Raw genomic sequence first — 16,590 nt, forward strand, 5'->3', positions numbered from 1 at the left:
TATTCTGGTGTCATTTCGGTGGCTGTTATTTCTCTCTGGATTGTCCCCCCGGTACAGCAGCGGCCTGTTTTTTCCTCCCCCTGTGTGTGTTTTTATTATTTTCCCCCTGGCTTAGATGTGTCAATCACTCTCTCCCTGCCATTGGTTGGAGAGTTTGCGTCAAAAAGTTGCCAGAGAGGCGCTTTCTCAGCAAAGCTCCCCGAGAGAGGTAGAGACCTTCAGCTCCAACGCACCCTGCCACTATTATTAAAAATAAAATCACTTTGACCAGCTCCAGCGCCGGCCAGCTCTGTATGTACCGAGCCCAGACCCCGAGCATCCCCGCATCCCTCTCCTGCACCGTCCCCTCCCCTTTTTCCCCATTTATTCTCCTTTTTCAAACATTTTTTTCTCCACCCCCCCTCCGCCCCCCCCTTTCCCCCCGATGTCGTGGGCATGTGCATGCGGCGAGCTCTCTAACCTCCCGCTTTGTGCTTTCTCTCCCAGCTCAGCCCCAGCTCTGAATTTGGCGAGGATCCGGGAGCAGGTTTCCCCCTTCGCCCCCCAGCCCTGCCCGCGGCTCCGGCGAGCCTCGCAGGTAAGTCCGACCCGCTGGCTCCATCCTTCCTCGGGGGGCATCGCTGGGCGGCCAGGAATGCAGGGAGAGGGAAATTAAAATTATAATTATTTAATTTTTTTAAAAAAAATATGATTATTTTTGAGTCGCCTGCGCGCGGTTGGGTGGCCAGGAGCAGGCTGCTCCCGCAGGAGCTGCCCGGGAGAGGCCGGGCCGGGCCGGGCACAGCGGCAACCCCGGCTCGGTGCTCGGCAGCACCGGGAGCTGCAGGATGAGAGGGCGAAGGGCAGAGCCGGCAGAGCCGGGGCGCTCCCCATCGCCCCCCGAGCCCCGGCCCCCGCGCCGGGCGCGGAGCCGCTCGCTCTCCGCGGGGCTTCACCGCCTTCTCCTTGGCTGCGTGGTTTTTCTCCGGCCTATTCTTTTGGCCTGTAGTTATTTCCTGACCTCAGGCTGGACTTGTAAAATTAGGGAAAAAAATCAAACCAAACCAAAAAAAAAAAAAAAAAACCACCAAAAAAACAAACGGAGAGGAATTCTCCCCTCTTCCCACTCCTACCTGAGAATCCTTTCATCCTCCTCCTCTTCCTCGCGATGCGGAGACTCAGCAAAGTAATTTTGCAAAGGTGTGTCCGAGCGCTCACGGCCCGGGAGAACCGGGCTGGAAGGCGCAGGGAGAGAAATCTTCAAGGCGTTTGGGGCCGGAGCTTCACGATTTGGTGCGGGCGAAACGGATGGCAGGAATGGCATCCAGGACGGAGAGGGGCTGGAACTGGCATCCGCCTCCCTTATTTTATTTTATTTTAATTTTTTTGTGCTTTGGGAAAGCGCTTCCTAAAGACACCGACCGCGAGTAACGCGCCCCGGCCTCTCCTCTGAATCCGCACCGCGCTGACAAAGAGAAAGTCGGGAAAAGTCCTCGAGCACCAGCACAAGTTTCTTTAGAACTAAAACCCTCCTTGGCTGCTCAGGTTTATTTCGATTTCTGCTGCTTAGAGAAGTTGAGGCTTATTATTTATTTATTTTGAAAAGGTGCAACTCTAGTTTGAAAAAAAAAAAAAATAGAAAGAAGTGGGGGGGAAAAGCACTTTAAAAACGCGGCCGGGTGCTGCCGGGCGGCAGGGACGGGTCAGGCGGCCCCGGGCGGAGGTGCCCGCCCGCCGAGCCCGGCCCCGCCGCTCCCGGTCCCGGAGAGGGGCCGCGGCCGCGGAGCAGCGCGGAGCTTCGGCGGGCGAAGCGCTGGGGACCGCCCGGTGACGGCTCCATCCCCACCGCCTTTGCACCGGGGCAAAATTCGCCTGTTGGGAAATATCACCCCAAACAGCGCGGGGAAAAAAAAAAAAAAAAAAAGGTTTGTTTTTTTAAAAAAAAATTAAATAAATTAGAATTTTTTAAAATGTCAGAAATTCGTTGGAGCGCGGCGAGGGCAGGGAAACGCGGCTGCAGTTTGCAAAACAAAAGGAAACAAATTCTCTTTTCTGCCTTGGCACCTTTCCCCCTGCCCTCCGCGCTGCTCCGCGGCCCGGCCGGGGGCAGGGGCGCAGGCTGCGCGCCCGGGCGCGGATCGCTGCCCCGCATTAATCACCGGGGCGAGCAGCGGAGCCGGGGCCGGTGGCTCGTAATTAGGGAGCGTGTGCCGCCCGGATTATCTCGTTAGTTTATCAAGAAAACATTTATTATAATTAATTCTCGGACGGGGTAATTATTATTGAGCGAGGGCAGAGCAACTGGTAGCCGGGATCTGCGCGGAGCGGGGGGGCAGCAGGAGGAGGGGGAAAGGTGACAGATTGCGGAGTGGAGCCGTTGCTCCGCGGGCTGCGGGGCGGCCCCGGGATGCGCGGCCGCGGCCGAGGCTCCGCGGGCGGCCGCGCCGGGCTGGCGCCTCGGTGGGATGCCGCCGAATTTAACCGAACGGAGCTTTATGGTTGGGGTTTTTTTGTTTTAGTTTTTTGGGTTTTTTCTTTTATTTTTTTTTTTTTTTTGGGGGGGGGGGGTTTTTTCCTTTTTTTTTTTTTTTTTTTGGGGTTTTTTTTTTTTTTTTTTTTTTTTTGGGGGGGGGAGTTGTTTCCCTTTTTTTTTTTTTTCTTGTGGTGTTTTTTTAATTTTTTTTCATTTTTCTTATTTTTTTAAATTTTCGTTCGCTGGTTTTGAAGCGGGCAGCAAGCCCCGCTTTGCTCTCCCGCGCGTCTTGCGCGGGGAACAGAGAGCGGCGGCCGCGGAGCGGGGCTCCCCCCTCGGTAGAACCGTCCCCGTTCGGCATCACCCCCGGGGGGGGATGCTAAATTCGGGACCCGACCCCGCGCACCCCGCGCTGGATGCGCGCTCCCTGCGCCGCTCAGCGCGGCTGTGCGCGCAAATCCCTTCCCGAGGGGACAAGGGGAAGAACCCGCACCCACGGGGGTGCCCCGGAGCGGGAGCCCCCCCGGCAGCGCTGGGCCTTCCCGGGGAGTCGGCTGGGCTGAAACGCGGAGTTTTGGGCTGTTTCGGGGAAAAAAAGTTCTGCCGGAGTTCTTTTTCCCGACGGCCGCTGGGAATGGAGGGAAGGGCGAGCTTTGCTCAAAAAAGATTTTTTTAAAAAATATTTTCTGTGGGGAAAAAAACAGCCTAAACCTTTTTAGGCGTCCCGGTTTGGCCCGTGATCGTACTTCATTTTTTATTATTATTTTTTCTTTTTTTTTTCTTTTTTTTTTTGGCGGAGCGCGTGTTTGGGTCGGGTCCCCGGTCCCGCCGGGGCAGCGAGAGGGGCCCGGGGGAGCCGCCCGCCCGCCGGGGCTGTCCCGGGGCCGCTCACCACCGGGGTGTTTGTTTAGCTCCAGCTCCGTCATCAAGAGTTTCTTGAAAGCCTAATAAATCTATTACTTGCCTCCAAATCTAATTACCCGGAGTACTAATTAGGTGCAAATGGCCGGTGGAAATTACTGCAGACGTGGACTGATGGCGGGAGAGCAGAAAAGTTTGGCTCTTCCCGAGCGGGCATTTGAGCTCTGAAATGCAGCAACGTCGGGGGGAAGGGGGAAAGGGGGAGAACGGGGGAAGGTCTGAATGTTGCCCAAACCTGGGATAATTAAAGTCCTTGCAAGAGACTAGTGGAGAGATAGGTTTCTTGAATTGTTTCTTTGTTTCTCACCCTTGGGCTTTGTTATCTGCATTATTTATTTAGCCGAGGGGTTCTTTGTGTCTGCCAATGGCCCCAATCAAGTTTTGCTTGAGACAATTAGCCGGTGCCCGGCCGGGAATCCTATGCAAATGCCCCCGGCCGCCCTACAATGCGGGCAGTTGAAGGCATGGGGGGGTTTTGTTCGGGCAGTAATTACTGGCTGGGATGTGCCCCCCCTTCCCTCCCCTCCTCGCCCTTTTTGGGGAGAGATGCGTCCATCTAGTCAGTCTCTCCCAGCTCCCAAATCCGGCTGGGGTCCGAGCGGGAGGATTGACGTGGAGAGGGGGGGGAAGGCAGAGGGGGATAAAAGCCGGGGGGGTGGGGGGGGGCACCGATCTGGCCTGACTCCCCCTTCATCCCTGCATTGCTCCCTCCTCTTCCTCCTGCGCAGGCACCTGGCGGCCCCCCCACGCCCGACGGCTCCCGCAGGCACCGCCCGGGGCAGGCAGGGCGCTCGGCCGGCTCCCCCTCGCCCGGATTTCGGCCAACTCTCCTCCCCGCCACAACTTTAGCATGATGTCTTATCTTAAGCAACCACCTTATGCAGTCAATGGCCTGAGTCTCACAACCTCGGGCATGGATTTGTTGCATCCGTCCGTCGGTTATCCCGGTAAGCCACGTTTTTCTTCCCTCTTCCCTCCCCGTTTTTTTTCCCTCCCCTCCTCGCCCTTTTTGGGGAGAGATGCGTCCATCTAGTCAGTCTCTCCCAGCTCCCAAATCCGGCTGGGGTCCGAGCGGGAGGATTGACGTGGAGAGGGGGGGGAAGGCAGAGGGGGATAAAAGCCGGGGGTGTTGCATCCGTCCGTCGGTTATCCCGGTAAGCCACGTTTTTCTTCCCTCTTCCCTCCCCGTTTTTTTTGGGGTTTTTTTTGCTCCACGCAGGAGAAGCCGCTGGGATTTTGGAGGCACAACCTGCCCAGGGATCACGCTGGCTTGGGTGGGTGAGGGCGTGGGGTCCCTCTGTCTCCCTTTTTCCTCACCCCCAACTTTTTATCGGTGAGAGGGGCTGCAAACAGGGCTGGGGATGGGGGCAAGACCCTCCGGGCGCACTCAGGGGAGATGCGGAGTCGGGATGGCCGCGCTGTGGCGGCTGATCTGGGGGTCAGGAACCCCCGGGAGAGGAGAGGGAATGCGGGAGCCCCCCTGGGGAAGGGGCTGGAGGGGACCCGGGGGTCGAAGGGGCCGCTGACTGACAGCCAGGGCCTCTGGCTCCGTTCGCAGCCACCCCGCGGAAGCAGCGGCGGGAGCGCACGACCTTCACCCGGGCGCAGCTGGATGTGCTGGAGGCTCTTTTCGCCAAGACCCGCTACCCCGACATCTTCATGCGGGAGGAGGTGGCGCTGAAAATCAACCTGCCCGAGTCCCGAGTGCAGGTAGGACGCGGGGAGCCCTCCCTGCCCTCCCGCTCCGTGCCGCCGGGGGCTCGGGCTGGCCTGGGCCCGACGGGGAGGGACCCGAGGGGTCGGGTTTGGGGGGTGGATTCGGTCCTGAAGCCAAATCAAGCCCTGGTGGGGTGAAGGAGGCTCAGAGGTGGCTGGGGGTTCGAGGGGATGTGGTGGCATTTTGCAACGCCAGGGCTGGAGTGTCCCCCCTTTCTCCCTCTGAATTGGGGGGTGCTGTGCAGATCCTGGACCCCAGCTCTTGGAGCTTCCACACCCATCCCCAGCACCCCCAAATCCTGTGGACATCTGGGGGCCCTGGAGAAGCCACAAAGATCCCCCCTTGCCCAGGGATCAGCACTTTGCCAGAGCTGGGCCAGACTGGGATCCCAGCTCACACCAGTAAGGACTGGGGGCCTCCCAAAGCCCCTCTGAGGGGACTTTGATCAGAGAGAGGGGCTGCCTTGGTGGAGGGAACCCCTCTCCTGGGGCTGCTCTGCTGGGACCCCATCCAGGCAGCATTTTGGAGGTGCTGCTGGCAGGGCAGGAGGGTCCTGCCCCCTCTGGGACCTGGAACACCCCAGCAGCAGGGGCAAGGCATCTCCAAAGCCATCCTTCCCACTTGCCTTCCGACGAGGCTTCCCGAGGCTGTGTGGTGCCCTGTTCCCGTGGAGCTGGGCTAAGGATACCCCATGCCAAACCCCATCCTCCTCCCCAAAAATCCTCCCCAGAGCCAGCCAGCCCCCTTGGGCCCTGCTAAGGGAAGGGGAGAAGGGCCAACTATGGCTGAGGGGGTGAGAGCAGAGAGCCTGTCTGGAGGGTAAATGAGACATCTTTACCCCCCTCCCCATCCCGAACCTCTGCTTCCCTAATTGTTCCCTCCTTTTCTGATGTTCTGCTGCTTCTAATTAAGGGCTCGACTTCAATAGGCCTTACACAGTGATTCCTGGGGGTCCCTGGCTGGCAAACAGCAAAGAGGGAATGCTTCCCCTTCTCCCCAAAAGTGACCTTATTAAGGAGTTTGATTTGTGATTTCCACTTGTTATTGCTGCTAATGATCTCAGGGAGGGGGAGCCCCGGAGCTTTTCTTTGCAGCAGCCTGCAAACCCTCTGCTCTTGGGGGACAGCTTTGGGTATCCCTGCCACCATCTCTTCCCCACCTCGGGTTTGCCCCTGCATCCCTAACCCCAGGCTTTTTCTCTCTCCCTCCCTCGTGTCTCTGCCTCAAGGTGTGGTTTAAGAACCGCCGAGCCAAGTGCCGGCAGCAGCAGCAGCAGCAGCAGAACGGGGGCCAGAACAAGGTACGGCCGGCTAAAAAGAAGAATTCTCCAGCCCGGGAAGTGAGTTCGGAGAGCGGGACCAGCGGGCAGTTCACTCCCCCCTCCAGCACCTCAGTCCCCACCATTTCCAGCAGCAGTGCCCCCGTGTCCATCTGGAGCCCGGCGTCCATCTCCCCGCTCTCAGACCCCCTGTCCACCTCTTCCTCCTGCATGCAGAGATCCTATCCCATGACCTACACCCAGGCATCAGGCTACAGCCAAGGATACGCTGGATCGACCTCCTATTTCGGAGGGATGGACTGTGGATCTTACTTGACCCCTATGCACCACCAGCTGCCCGGGCCGGGGGCCACCCTGAGTCCCATGGGTGCCAACGCGGTCACCAGCCACCTCAACCAGTCTCCAGCCTCCCTCTCCACCCAGGGCTATGGAGCCTCCAGTTTGGGCTTTAACTCCGCCACCGATTGCTTGGATTATAAAGACCAAACCGCCTCCTGGAAGTTAAACTTCAATGCTGACTGCTTGGATTATAAGGACCAGACGTCGTCATGGAAGTTCCAGGTTTTGTGAAGAACCTTTGTGATACCGAGAGAAATCGCGACGAGAACGAACAGGCTGGGCTGAGTGCTCCAGTTTTAGTCAGGTCTTGGTTAAATTAAAGAGAAAAATAACTCCATGGACAAACAAATGAACAACAAAAAAAAAAAAAACTGACAGCAACAAGAGGGGGACAGTGTTGGTGTGATCCCGTTCAGACTCATCTCCTGCTCAGACGCTCTGGAAAAGGAATAATAAAGAGGAAAAACGGAGGAGGAAGGCCTTAAACGGACAGATCATCTAGTGAGCAGAAACCAGACAGACCCATCTGTGTTCTTTCTAGTTTTAGCCAATTGTTGGGTTTCTTTGTTTGGAAGAGGTGGGAGATCTTCCCACCTGCGGGCCAGTTTAAAAAAAAAAAAAAAAAAGAGTCTAGGTTTTTATTTCTTTTTTTGTGTGTGCGTGGAAAGATGATCCTTCACCCAGAGGTTTCCAATGTGTTAGCCAACCCTCGGTTAAAATATTCAGAATGGACAACATCTCTCTTTTTCTCCCTCTTTTTGTCCCTCCCTCTTTCTTTCTCTCTCGAGCTCATCCAACTGTTTCATGCCCAACTTGCTGAAGTTGGCACCCGGAGAACTTGGTTCAGGGCTGTGTGGGTTGTGTGACTGATTGTCCTAGCTGCACTACTTTATTTAAAGATTAAGAAAAAAAAAAAGATAATGTTCATAAGGAGTCAATATGTAGTTTTTAAGAGACAATCAGTGTGTGTCTTATATAAATGGTACATCTGTGGTTTTTAATCTGTGCTAGACTTCAAAACTGTGATCTCCTGTATTGTATGCAACTATGAACTCTGCACCAGCGGGAGTTCTGCTGTGATTTAAATAGGTTATAATTATAAGTGAAATTCAGAGCAACTGAGTTACCTATTATCATCTTTTAAAAAAATAATTAAAAATATATATTTAAAAAATAATAAAAAAGAAAAAAAAAGAAAAACGCAAAAAACACGCTCGCCTTTCACCCGAGGTGAACTGCACTGAAACTTTTTACAACAAACTGTCTCTGAATGAAAGAGGAAAGACCGAAAATACCCCACCTGAGGACATTTAATTCCTCTGGAGCTCACTTACTGCTGGCCACGCCGGCAGTAACCGTCAAATCCGACAGGACTTTGGGCAGTTGCTCTGACCTGGATGAATTCAAACCAAGAAATTCATTGTCGTTTATGCTTGCAGATGTTAACTGAAAAAAAAAAAAGAAAAAAAAAGATATATATGCATAAACCTTTTTTTTCCTGGATTTGGCAGATATGTATAATTATATTAAAATGGTTCTAGCACACTTGATGGTTGTCTTCCATTTTAATCACAGCCGGCGAGTGATGGAGAAGGGGCACGGGAGACCTGGAGGGTCTGGCTGCTTCTGCAGGGTTGAGACAAAAGGGGTTCTGCTGGCAGCTCCCCGAGGTGGAGGAAGCAAAAAATCAAAGAGGGGCATTATTTTATTTTATTTTTGAAATCTTTAATCAAAAAACTTTCATTACAAGCAGAGCTTGGCTAACGTGACCTTTCCCACCCCAGCTTCGCCAGATCTCTTGGTGGGGAGGGAGGGATGTGGTTGCTCTGTGGCTCCCCAGGGGATGGAGTCTCCAGGTGTGTATTTGGGGAGAACTTTCCAGGCAGGAGAAGGGACAACCTGGATCAGGCAGGATGCTCTGGGCAGAGGTGCTGGGGAAGGAGAGGGGCAGGTGTTGGAGCTGCAATCTTATGAGTTGAAGCCCCAGGATGCAGGATCAGGCCTTTCCCACGCATCCCTGTTCTTGGTGCCTCTTTCTCTGTCCCTGTCCCTCTTCCTCCCTCTCTCCTTCCCGTGTACAGCGCTGGGGCTGCTGGAGCCCTGCCCTTGGGCTGGATTTAGTGCAGCAAAATAATGGATCTCCGGGATGGGAGAGACCTGGGAAAAACCCCCGGCACCATCCCATGCCCCCCTGTGCCCCAGGTTTGTCACCAGCACCCCTTGAGCCACCCAGGGCCACCAGCACCACGCCTTGGTCCCCAGGACTGTGGAGCACCAGCGATGACACAGCCACAGTGCCTCTCCAGCCATCCCTGGGCTCTGCATCCCCATCCCAAACCACCCTTCCACGGCAAACTGCTCCTCCCCGCAGTGCCATGTGCATCCCCAGGGCAGGGAGCAGCCTCTAAAATAAACCACTGAAATAAAAAATAAACCACTCTAAAATAAACCACTTTGGAGGACAGGGAGCTTTTGTGCTGCCTCGCGTTAGCGTGTGTCGGTGGGTGATTTTCTCATTTATTTTTGTGGAACGGGAGGATCCGTGCAGGGGAGGTTTGGGAAGCTCCAGCCGTGTCCCTGCCGCTGGCATCTCCCAAGCAGCAGCGTGGAAAGTTTCATTTCTCCACTGATTTGCTTCAAACCAACAAAGTCTTCTTCTTCTCCCCTCTACCCACCAAAAAATCTATTTGAGAAAATATGCTCAAGAAAACCAAGTCCTTACTGAACTGGGGCACAGCATCCCACCTGCCTGGAAAAGCTCTTTGTTTCCTAAGCTTTTGATTATTAATTTTTTTAAAGCCTCTCTAAAACCTCTTTTTGCATTTTGCTTTCCCCATCTTATCTTTTGCTTTTCTTTCCTGAGTATTTCCCTGTCTGTCAGGGATGAGCTCCTCCAGCTAGTGCTTGTTTTTATCAGAAAAAGCTAATTCATGGCAGGAGTTTCTGATTTTTCCCTGGCTTTTTGTACTTTCCACGTTTTCTCTCCTTGTTCGTTTCTGAGTTTAATTTAAATGGGCACATGCGTGGGCAAAGGGCAGAATCCCAAGGTGAGCTGGCAAACACAAAATATTCCGTAAAGAGTGTTTTAACTCCTTTTTAATTTTTCATGTTTTACATCTCCTGGTAGAATTCATTTCCTCTGAACTCAGGCTGCGGTAGGCAGTCCTGGATCCAATAAAATCTGGGGAAAAGCTGGGGAGACCACGTCGGTTTAGTGTCGGAAAGCCGGATTTAGGGGCAAAGAGCTGATTAGGAGGGTGTTTGATTTGAGGTGTCCTGCCCAGCCCCCCAAAATACACATACAAGCAAATCCTCTGCCTGCTCTGCAATGTGACATTTCCCACCAGAGGGGGGAAAAAAAATCCCTAAAACTGGAAAAGCAGAAAAATAGGAGGGAAATTTTGAGTGTAACCACCACAGAACTGCCTGGAATGCCGGTTCCAGCACCTCTGCCTGCTCCCTGCCCATCCTCATCCCAGCCCCTCCTGCTCCTGCTCTGTCTCCTTGTTTGATTCCCTCTCCATTTGCCTGCCCACACCCTGCCCAATATTCCTGTCCACTCCCTGCCCGCTCCCCACCAGCACCAGTTCACACTTCCCAGTGCTCCCAGCATCCAGAGCATCCCTGCTGCCACCCCAGCCCGAGCCAGCCCAGAGAGCCCCAAAACCGGGACAACTTTTGGGGTGCTGCGTTTGCAGGAGGACCCCGGGCTGGGGAGCACTGCCAGTTTCCAAGGAGACGGGGGAGATTTGCTGACAAAAGCCGGATTTAGGGACGGGCAGCGGAGCTTCACCACCTGGTGCTGGGTGGAGTGGCACAGGAACACCCCAAACTCCCACTGCCACCGCCTTTTTCCTGGGATTTGGGGGGGTGGTGGGGGTAGGGCTGGTGGGTTGGGGTTTGGGAAAGGAGGATTGGGATGCAGGGCTGTTCTGGGGTGAAGGGATGGGATTCCCGAGGGTCAGGGCGTGGTGTGAGGGCTGGGCTGGGCGTGGGGAGTTGTCAGGGATGGGAGGTGAAGGAGGGGAAGGAAATGGAAGGGAAGGAAAAGAAGGGAAGTAAGGGAATAGGGAGGGAGAGAAGGAGGGGAGGAAAAGAAGGAGGGAAAGAAGGAGAGAGGGAAAGGAGGAGGGAGGAAGGGGAGAAAAGGATGGGGCAAGGGAAGGGAAGGGAAGGGAAGGGAAGGGAAGGGAAGGGAGAAGGGAAGGAGAAATGCCATTTACAGCTGCTGGGGATGCCTGGTCCCTCCCTGCTGCTGTTACTGCTGCTGCACCTCAGTGCTGGGGCAGAGCAGAGGGAGGTGATGGTGGGGAGGGGGGGAGAAGAGGTGGTGAAGAGATAGATAAATATATAAATCCCACACAAACTGTTAAAGAGAGGAAAGGGAGGGGGGAGGAGGGGGGAAAAAGGATGGGGAAGGGGAGGGGAAGGGAAGGAAAGGGAAGGGAAGGGAAGGGAAGGGAAGGGAAGGGAAGGGAAGGGAAGGGAGAAGGGAAGGAGAAATGCCATTTACAGCTGCTGGGGATGCCTGGTCCCTCCCTGCTGCTGTTACTGCTGCTGCACCTCAGTGCTGGGGCAGAGCAGAGGGAGGTGATGGTGGGGAGGGGGGGAGAAGAGGTGGTGAAGAGATAGATAAATATATAAATCCCACACAAACTGTTAAAATCTGCTCCGAGAGTCAGTTTTGACTTTTAGGCTCATGAACCATTAATAAAAATCTCCTTATACTCAGATGGCTCTCAAATGCTGTGATAGCGGATTACAAACTCCTAATGGAGATATTGTATGATCAAATATTCTCTAAGCACCAAGGTCTAACGTCCTGGGGGTGGCCAGGCCACCTGATTATCAGCTTATCAGCAAATGCCTCTTAGTGAGGGATGTGTTGAAAAGAAAGTGCCTTCCTCGAGGTGCTCCCTTCCCCATTCTTCCTTCAGACAGGTTTGGGAGTGGCATCCCGTGGGCTGGGGACCATAGGATGCCCTGTGGCAATGATGTCCCCATTCTGTCACGGGGCTTGTCCCTGGTTTCTGGGTTTTCCTGTGGGAGATGCAGAGCTGGAGGTACCAGGGGGGTTTCAGGCTCCCAGTGCACTGAGCAAACACTTTTCTTGGTCTCAACACTGGTGACACTCAGCCCTTGCCAGGACCAAGCCACTGAATGTGATGTATAATTACCTGGTAATTAAATTTGGAGAGCTGAGGCAGAATCATTAAAGAGAGAGAGAGGAGAGGAGGTTCCTCCACGAGACCAGAAACCAGAGCTCCCCACAGAGCCAGTTCCTGGGAAAACTGGATTGTAGATGTGCTGTTTTCTGTTTCCAAGGAGGAGTTGGTTCTCTCTGTGCTTCTCCTCACGTGCTCACAGGACCCTGGTATTTATTTCTATGTGGATGCAGTAATGAGACCTGCTGATGAAAATGCACCATCTGAGCCAGTCTGGGAGCCCTGGGCACTGGGAGGGTCTGGGACCAGGCTGGACAGGGAGGGGAGGCATGAGGGAGCAAGCAGGACAGCTTTAAAAATAGATTTTAAAAGTCCCTTGTGGACTGTAACCTTCCCAACAGGGACCATCACCCCTGACACCAGTTCACAGCCTGCTGGGGCATGAATGAGCTTCCACTTGGCTGAAGGAAAGTCTTCAAGACCTTCAAGACTTCAAGACCTGGAGCATTTTTGGCTTTCCTAAAGGAGGTTGTGAGGTCGGGATGTCAGTGCCAAGCAGAAGAACTCTCCTGCTGGCCTGCTGTGATTCACTTGTGACTTTTTGGTGAGGCTTGGCATGTGCCTTGGGTTTCCAAGCACCACCCTTGGGATGCAGGGAAGGTGCCCACGCTGGGCTGCCCTTCTCAGCCTTCTCCTGCCAGAGGGGAGGGCAAAGCTGGGTCCTCCTGCATCCTCACTCCCTTCACAAGAGACAAATCACTTCTGCAGATTCAAGCAGAGGTGAAGCTGATTTATCTCCTGATGTTGCTGTGAAAAGCAAAATGTCCCTTGGTCCCTTCAAGTTGGTCCCTCCATGCCACAGCTGTGGAAGGACAGGTAGCTGTGCCCTCTGTCTCACTGATTTTTGGAGACCTCATAGGCCACTCTGGATCCTCTATAGGATGTGGGGCTGCAGGTTTTATCCCTTGGGATTATCAGACTCCTCTCCATTAGGAAAATATGCAGAGCCACCCTGCAGGGAGTGGCTGGGGGGTTACTGCAGGCTGAGGGTGTTTGCCCAGGGGCTGAAAACAAGGAATATGGTGAGTTATGACGGGGTTTTTTTTGGGTTGTGAAGGTGTCCATTGGGTTGTGAGGGTGTTCATTGAGTTGTGAAGGTTTTGTTGGGTTATGAGGCATTCATTGGGGTGTGAGGATGTTCATTGGGTTGTGAGGGTTTTTGTTGGGTTGTGAGGATGTTTATGATGTTATGAGTGGTTTTTGTTGGGTTGTGAAGGTGTTCATTGGGTTGTGAGGGTGTTCATGGTCTTGTGAGGGTGTTCATGGTATTGTGAGGGTGTTCTTGGTGTTGTGAGGGTGTTCATGGGGTTGTGAGGGTGTTCATGGGGTTGTGAGGGTGTTCATGGGGTTGTGAGGGTGTTCATGGTATTGTGAGGGTGTTCTTGGTGTTTTGAGGGTGTTCATGGTGTTGTGAGGGTTTTTGTTGAGTCATTAGGGTGTTCATGGTGTTTTAAGGGTCTTCATTGGGTTGTGAAGGTGTTCATGGTGTCGTGAGGGTTTTTGTTGAGTTGTAGGGGCTTCCTTCATTGTTGTGCAGCGGAGGCAGGAGCCCTGAGCCCCTGACAGCTGTGAGGCTGCAGGATCCGGGGTGATGGAATGCTGAGAAGGGTGATGGGGCCTGCTCGGAACCCAAACAGCATCAGCTCTGGATCAGTGGGGAATAAGGCCTGGGCTGTTGCCCCTGAAACTCTGGAATCCACCCCAAATCATCTGGGAGAGGAGACCTCTACTGAAATGGTGTTGCCCAGTCTCGGGACCAGGCTTTGGAACTGAAAGGGGAGGATTAGGAAGGGTTCAGGAAGAGCCAGGAAAGCAGGAGGCACAAACCTGCTTGGGGGTGTTCTGTCCATATATGAGTTATCCAAGGGAAGGTTGAAATGGTGTCAGTATATTTAGTGAGTATTGAGGGCAGAATATTATGGAAGACAAAAGCATGTCCTTGCCCATTTCATAGGAGTACCCAGGTTGACAAATTAAAATAAGAATAATCCAAACTGGCCTTCTGAGAAAAATAAAAATTAGAAGCTGTAACATATTCTCTTAGGGCAGGGAAGCTCTGCATTTTTAAGTGCAATATGGCTTTCTAAAAGCCATGCAGGAGGAACTTGCCCTTGCCCATAATTACTTAAAATACAACATGTGACATCATTTATGGTAATCATCCAGGTTGCTCTGCTGTTTCAGGGCTTTGTGCAGGACTTTTCAGAGGATGGAGTGCTCACCAGATGGTTCCTGGGGAAATTTACCTCTGGATCATGCCTGGCCATGGAAAATCAAATGGAGCTGGTGTAGGAGAGGGCTGAGAGCTGAGCACCAGGGATCAGGGCACCAGGGCTGCAGGTGGCCTGTGCTGCTGGGATCTGTGTTTTGGGAGGACCTCCAGGCTAATGCCTCATCCAGGAAAAATATTGGTAACCCAGCATGGGGAAATATCTTGCAAGAATTTCCTGGAGCTGTGTGGCTGCACCTCTGCTCTTTTTGGTTTCCTTTGGCCGCTCTCCCTCTCTCTGCCCCTCCTTCCCTGCCAGAGGGACTGAGGACACAGTGCCAACCTCTCCAGGTGTGCAAACTCTCTGCCTCCTTTGGCAGGTCCTGCCAGGGGCAGCCCACGCTGCTGGAGGCTGCCAAAGCTCCTTCCTGGCTTGTGGTCTCCCATACCAATGGCACAGAGGTGACTGCAGAAAGGCTCATGGCAGGGACAGCTGAGTCTCTTTCCCTGGGTTTTGGGGCATGCTTCCGGCATTTTCCAGGGTACCAGGGCTTGAATGGATCATGAAATCTGCTGCAAGACTGTGATGTTGGAAGGGATGGTGGTGGATTGATTAAAATGAGTAACAGTGCTGGGGCTGTTTGGAATTTGTTGGGAATGACTGTGCAGATGCCGAGGTCACCCTGTGGCATTACACTGGTCCCTATAAAACTGAAACCACAGCTAGAACCTTGTGTGTAACCACATTAAAATAGCCCCTAGATGTCTAATATCTCAGGGAAAATCTCAATCTCTGACATTTCATTTTTATTTTGATGGCATTGCTGGCCAGTGAGGGCCTGTTGAGGCTCCAGTCACCACCCATCAGGGCAGGCTGCAAGAATCAAACCCAGAAACAGCACTGAGCAGCACCCTGGGATTCCAAGGGACATTCAGGTCCCTCTCTGCCAGGGTGGATCTGCAGCACCCACTCCTCACAGCCCTGTCCTCTGGTCTGTACACGATTCAGGAGGGTCCCCATGGCTCAGGAGGTGCCTCTGTGGCTTTATGCTTCTGCCTGCAGAGCCATAATTGCCTCAACCTTTGCACAGACACTGCAGCAAACAGTTGTTATTACTTGGCCACAGCCTTTAATATTTGCTGCGAGAAGGTGTCTGGTCCTTTGTCAGGTTTCTGGGAGGCTGAGATTTCCCAAACCCGGGAGCTGAGGGTGTCCTTGGCCTTGCTGGGATGGGGACAAGCAGAGAGCTTGGCGGCCCTGTGCCAGACAGAGCCCCTCTAGGGGGGCAAATCACAGAATCCTGGAGTGGTTTGGGGGTGGAAGGGACCTTAAAGATCACCCAGCCCCCCTGCCATGGGCAGGGCACCAGCTGTGTCTGGCACTTGGGCACAGGGGATTCGAGGTGTCGCAAGGAGAAGGGCTGAGCTGCATGGGGAGAGGGGGTGTGAGACAGAAATCAGCTGAGTGACACCCCCGGCAGCACCGAAGGTCTCCTGGTAGCCACGGAACCCTGGGATGCTCCTGGGCTCATCCTGGGCATGTGGGACTGTCCCCCCCCAATTAACAGCCAGGCTCTTCAATAGGCAGCGATATTACACGGAGTCAAATTACTCACGGCCACCGGGCGTGATGTGCTCGGCTTTTATTTGCCTTCAGATCACGGAAATCCACAACGGGGTTAATTCTGGATCCAGCCATGCCAGCCTGTTCTGGGAGCTTTAAAATTAAAGCAGTCACAAGGCTGCCCTTCGCTTTCCAGTGACTTAGGCAAGAAACCAAACACACGAGAACAAAAGGACAAATGGAAAGCTGAGGGTTCCGGCTGGAATTCCGACCTTTTTTTTTTTTTTTTCTTTTTTTTGGGTTGCACTCGGAGCAATGCGACGGAGTCAACTTTCCTGTGTCAGGAGAGAGGGGAGGGAGGGGGAGTGTCCTGATTAGATCTAATTTCCTACCTGTTTACTGTAGGCATTTGCATAATGATCACCCTGCAAAGAGTGGTTAGCATATGCTAACACCGATTCTTGCACCCATTAAAACACAAACCCCAGGCAGGCTGCTGCTGCTGTTTACAGCGCATCTCTTCCTCCTGATTGCATCCCAGGGGATGTGGCCAGTGGTGCCCCCGCTACCTGAGGTGGCTGGAAGCCTCTTCCAGATGTCATCAGGACAGGATGCAGAGAGATAAACACAAACTGGTTTATTTTCACCCATAAAGAAAAACCAGAGGGCTGAAAAAGGTGCCTAAAGGTCTTTCAGGAGTTGAGTTGATGATCCTTGTGGGTCCCTCCAGCTCAGGATGTTCTGTGGTTCTGTGATCCGTTTTCCATGTTAGTTCCTTGCTCAGAGCTGGAAGAAAGTGATTCTCCAATGTCCTATATTTCCACCCCTTGCTTGGCAAAAGCAGCTGATAGATTTTGAGTTAAGGACAGTGCTTCAGTTATTTG

General features: G+C 53.4%; 1 protein-coding gene across 1 annotated transcript; it reads left to right on the forward strand.

Moving 5' to 3' along the window:
* The first annotated feature begins 201 nt into the window (after positions 1 to 201).
* On the forward strand, positions 202 to 7,316 carry OTX2 (orthodenticle homeobox 2). The gene is made up of 5 exons (XM_039712720.1): positions 202 to 291; positions 487 to 577; positions 4,102 to 4,320; positions 4,932 to 5,083; positions 6,319 to 7,316. The coding sequence occupies exons 3-5, from the start codon at positions 4,224 to 4,226 to the stop codon at positions 6,937 to 6,939; spliced, it is 870 nt and encodes a 289-aa protein (XP_039568654.1). The 5' UTR covers positions 202 to 291; positions 487 to 577; positions 4,102 to 4,223; the 3' UTR covers positions 6,940 to 7,316.
* The last annotated feature ends 9,274 nt before the right edge of the window (positions 7,317 to 16,590 follow it).

Source organism: Passer montanus, unplaced genomic scaffold (assembly GCF_014805655.1).
Source record: "Passer montanus isolate IOZ18808 unplaced genomic scaffold, ASM1480565v1 scaffold27, whole genome shotgun sequence".
Lineage (NCBI taxonomy): Eukaryota > Metazoa > Chordata > Aves > Passeriformes > Passeridae > Passer > Passer montanus.

Bases quoted from the DNA above. Each gene is read 5' to 3' on its own strand.
- OTX2 (XM_039712720.1), top strand. From the start codon at position 4,224: ATGATGTCTTATCTTAAGCAACCACCTTATGCAGTCAATGGCCTGAGT. The intron at 4,321-4,931 runs GTAAGCCACGTT...CTCCGTTCGCAG, and splicing joins TCCGTCCGTCGGTTATCCCG to CCACCCCGCGGAAGCAGCGG. The intron at 5,084-6,318 runs GTAGGACGCGGG...CTCTGCCTCAAG, and splicing joins TGCCCGAGTCCCGAGTGCAG to GTGTGGTTTAAGAACCGCCG.